General features: G+C 68.3%; 1 protein-coding gene across 1 annotated transcript; it reads left to right on the top strand.

The window, feature by feature from the left end:
• Positions 1-627: 627 nt before the first annotated feature.
• On the top strand, positions 628-2,335 carry MNEG_16294 (hypothetical protein; the record flags this gene model as incomplete). The annotated part of the gene is made up of 5 exons (XM_014035236.1): positions 628-672; positions 744-896; positions 1,439-1,599; positions 1,950-2,137; positions 2,307-2,335. The coding sequence occupies 5 exons, from the start codon at positions 628-630 to the stop codon at positions 2,333-2,335; spliced, it is 576 nt and encodes a 191-aa protein (XP_013890690.1).
• Between the last annotated feature and the right edge of the window lie 80 nt (positions 2,336-2,415).

The raw sequence follows: 2,415 nt of genomic DNA, 5'->3' as shown, positions 1-2,415 counted from the left end.
GTACTGCGCGCGTGCTGGCCGGGGGGCCGGGGGCCAGGAGGTTTGCGGCCGGGCCCGAGGGGCCGGAGGAGTGGCGTTGTTGGCGGCTGCACCGCCTGCACGCACGCTTGCCGCGCAGACCCCCTATTGCCCTGCTCGCAAGCCCCTGCCGGCTGCACCCCTCAACCCCTTCCCCTGCGCCCGCGCCCGCCCTCGCGCCTGCCCCACCTTGCCGCCACCGCGCAGCACCCGACGACGCAAACGTACAGGCAGCAGGGGGCGCCGCGGCTGGGCGGCGACGTGGGGACGGCGCTGCGGGACGTGGAGCAGGCGCTCGGGGCGGAGCAGGTGCGGGCAGACGGTGGGGATTGGCCTGCGCGGCCGCTGTTAGCGCCTGTGGCTGCTAACGGGGTTGCTGCTCCAGCACATTGCTCAGGCTGGCAGAGCAGCGGTGTGTGTGTGTGTGTGTGTGTGTGTGTGTGTGTGTGTGTGTGTGTGTGTGTGAGTGCGCGTGTGTGTGTGTGAGTGCGCGCGCGTGCGTGCTGCATTTCCATGCCCCTCGGCAGGCAGGTTGCAACGTGAGCGGGCTTGTCGGCACGCCGCCGTCTTGCTGACTTGTCAGCGGCTCGCCGTCACACCTCGGCAGCGATGACTGATGATGGGTCGGGAGAATCGCTCAATGGCCGGCTGAACGTAGCGTTGAGATCATTCCTTTGAAACCCCCCAACCCCGCGTGCCGCCCCCCCCCCAAACAAAAACCACAGACGAAGCTTCAGGGCCTGCGCCAGCGCACGGCCCAGATCACCGCGGAGCGCCAGCAGTCGCAGGCGCGCGGGCAGCGCGCTCTCACCCAGCAGCGGGAGGCCAGGGCGCGGTGGAACAGCCTGGACAGCAAGGTCCACGCGCTCAACAGTCAGGTGACTAAGGATGAGTGGAGGGCCGGGGCTGCGCGGGCACGGTGCAGCCGGCGGGGCGTGGCTGGGATGCGCCGCGCCTGACGTTTGGCTGCTTGAGAACGCAGATGAGGCGGTCTCGCGCCTCGGATCTGGACGCTAGATCAGATGATTGATTGATGATGCACCCCCCGCGGCCAGCGCGGCGCCGCCGGCTCTCGGCTGCCCTCATCGGCACTCCCTGCTGGGCCGCGTGCGGGCCGCCCCCGGTCGCTGCATGCTGCAAGGGCCCCTCGCAGAGGGGAACCCCCTGTCTACCCAGTCTCTCTCGCGCCGATCAACGTCCTCATGGCAGCACTCCTCTTCAACGCCTCGACAGCCCACGCACACCAGCTTGCAAACACATGCATCCACATGCACTCGACACACACGTGCGCACACACGCGCTCTCACATGCACACACCCACAAACACACACACACACACACACACACACACACGTGCACCTGATTACTTGCACGCACTCACGCATCCGAACCCTCACGGCCCACCCCCGTCCCACCCCAGACCCAGGCACTGGCGCAGCAGCAGGCCGAGGCCGGCGGGGAGGGCGAGGAGGACGAGGTCGGGGCGCGCGTGCTGCAGCTGCGCGGCAAGGTCGCACAGACGCAGAGCGAGATGAACGACAGGGACGCTGAGCTGGCGGAGGCGCAGGAGAGGGAGGCGAGGTGGGGTTGCAGGCCGAAGGGAGGGGATCGAGGGTTGCAGTCGGGGGTGCAAGACAGGCGGGCTGCCCGCGCGAGGAATGGTGCGCGCCATCTGGCTGCGCGCCGAAACTCCGTCTGCAGGCCCGACTCAGCAGACATCCCAGGGCTCTGCTACCTCTCTCTCAGTCACACGCGCTTGCACACGCACGTACACGCTCGTGCGCGCGCGCGTGCGCACACACACACACACACACACACACACACACACAAACTTGCACGCGCGCACAAGATATATGCACGCACGCGCGCACACACACACACACACACACACACACACACACACACACACACACACACACACCACCTCCCAGGGCGCAACAGCAGTACGACCAGTGCAAGGAGCAGACGGCCGAGGCCTCGCGCGCCGTCGCCGCTGCCACGGAGGAGCTGCAGCGGGTGGAGGAGCAGCACGAGGCGGCGGCGGCGGAGCGGTCCAGGGTGCGGCGGCGGCTGGACAGGTGCGCGGGCGGGCGGGGGAAGGGGCGCGAGGGGGAGCCAGGTGGCAGGGGAATGGGCTGCCAGCAGAGCGCGGCGCTGGCGGGCATGACATTGCCCTGGCTGTGGTGGGAAGCGCAACGCCAAGCACAGGCTTTGCCTCCACCGCGACCGGCCGCACACATCAAGGCCCCACACACATCCACACACACTCTCACACACACTTTCCTCAGGCGCACGGACGCACCCACACGCATGCTGACCGCCTCTTTTCCTGCTCGCGCCTGCTGCACATACACACATCCTCGGTCCCACCCCGCCCCCAGCCCCACCCCTGCGCTT

This window comes from Monoraphidium neglectum, assembly GCF_000611645.1.
Source record: "Monoraphidium neglectum strain SAG 48.87 unplaced genomic scaffold scaffold06211, whole genome shotgun sequence".
Taxonomy (NCBI): Eukaryota; Viridiplantae; Chlorophyta; class Chlorophyceae; order Sphaeropleales; family Selenastraceae; genus Monoraphidium; species Monoraphidium neglectum.
The sequence above is the reverse complement of the archived record's forward strand: the minus strand, read 5'-3'. Positions and strand labels throughout refer to the sequence as shown.